Raw genomic sequence first — 1,425 nt, 5'->3', positions numbered from 1 at the left:
ATCGGTCCAATGCTTGATGGTAGGGACAGTAGGAGATCCTTCTTTGTTTATTCCTTTCAATTTCTTGTGAATATCGTAATTTTTCAAACCAAGGAGAAATAAAAAAATGAAGGCCACTTCTAAAATGTAGACGGTGAGGGATGAAACCAAGCGTCATGCTCGCGAATGACAAGAAGGAGGAATGAGGCAAAGTGTATATAGCAAGTCCGTGAGATACTCTATCCAGCAAAAAACATTAACCAAGAAAAACAATCCCACTGATCAGATATGAATTCTCAAAGTTGAAAACATTGAAGATCGAAAGAAACTTATTTGCCAACCTAATACGTACTATGCAATCCGATTATCATCTGATTATCAATTGATAAACTGAAACATCCACATGTCGATTTGCATTCAGTTGGCAAACCAAACGGACATGTGTCTACTGAAATGAAATAGGATACGAACTATTTGATAAATATGAACTTTATAGGAATTTTGAAAAAAACGAATCTTTTAAATATCTCAGATCCTAAGTTGTGCAGAATTTTCGAATATACCGTGAAAGTTCTATTAGAATTACCGGTCTTTCAATTGTTACAAGGGGCCCTTCAATAAGAGGACTTCTTCTATTTTTTTTTAGGCATTTCTTTAAAAATTCAGTGTGATTCTCGTTAAAAATTCATAGAAACCTAAAATTAATTTCATCGAAATTTGAGCAAAAAAAGTTTTTCAACAAATAATGAAATTTTGGAACGTTGGGGTCATTTTTATATTTTTCATTGTTTCGAAACCATGTACTATTTGATAAATTCCTCGGTTTGGTTTACAGGGTGGCTGAAAAGTATTGAGACACTTGTTTTTTGTTGTATTTTCAAAAATGGAGTTTCAACAAAAGAACCAGATTTATTTTTTCAACAAATGATAGTAATAGAAAAGATATCAGAGGAGATATTCGAAGTTTGAGCCTTCGGCCTTGATGCACGCCTTCAAACGAGCTGGAACAGAAGCGACGGTGCGCCGGAGGTAGTCATCGTCAAGATCATCCCATGCTTTGAGCAAAGCGGCCTTCAGTGAATCCACATTTGGGTGCGATCGAGCCATCACCTTTTCCTCCAAATATCCCCAAACGGAAAAGTCGAGTGGATTCAGATCGGGCGAGGAAGCGGGCCACATGTCCTTGCCCCAGTAGCCAGGGAAATGAGCGTCGAGAACAGCTTTCGTGGATTTCGAGCCATGGGACGGGGCCCAATCTTGTTGAAGAATGAAGGGTTGCTGGCCAAAGTGGCTAGTGACCCACGGACGTAAAACATCCATCAACACCAACTTTTGGTACACATCCGAGTTGATTTTCACATTTCTATCAATGAAAACCAATGGGACTTTACCTTCCGACGTCAATCCAGCCCACACCATCACTGACTTTGGAAAAAGTCTCTTGTA

At 38.7% G+C, this 1,425-nt stretch overlaps 1 protein-coding gene across 1 annotated transcript; it reads right to left on the bottom strand.

Annotated features, from left to right (window-relative positions):
- Window positions 1–924: 924 nt before the first annotated feature.
- Window positions 925–1,398, bottom strand: CBG20238 (the record flags this gene model as incomplete). Its single annotated transcript, XM_045241250.1, has 1 exon — window positions 925–1,398. One exon carries the CDS (start codon window positions 1,396–1,398, stop codon window positions 925–927), a length of 474 nt encoding a protein of 157 aa, XP_045097003.1.
- Between the last annotated feature and the right edge of the window lie 27 nt (window positions 1,399–1,425).

The sequence above is a fragment of the Caenorhabditis briggsae genome, assembly GCF_000004555.2.
Source record: "Caenorhabditis briggsae complete genome, chrI, whole genome shotgun sequence".
NCBI classification, from domain to species: Eukaryota; Metazoa; Nematoda; class Chromadorea; order Rhabditida; family Rhabditidae; genus Caenorhabditis; species Caenorhabditis briggsae.
The sequence above is the reverse complement of the archived record's forward strand: the minus strand, read 5'-3'. Positions and strand labels throughout refer to the sequence as shown.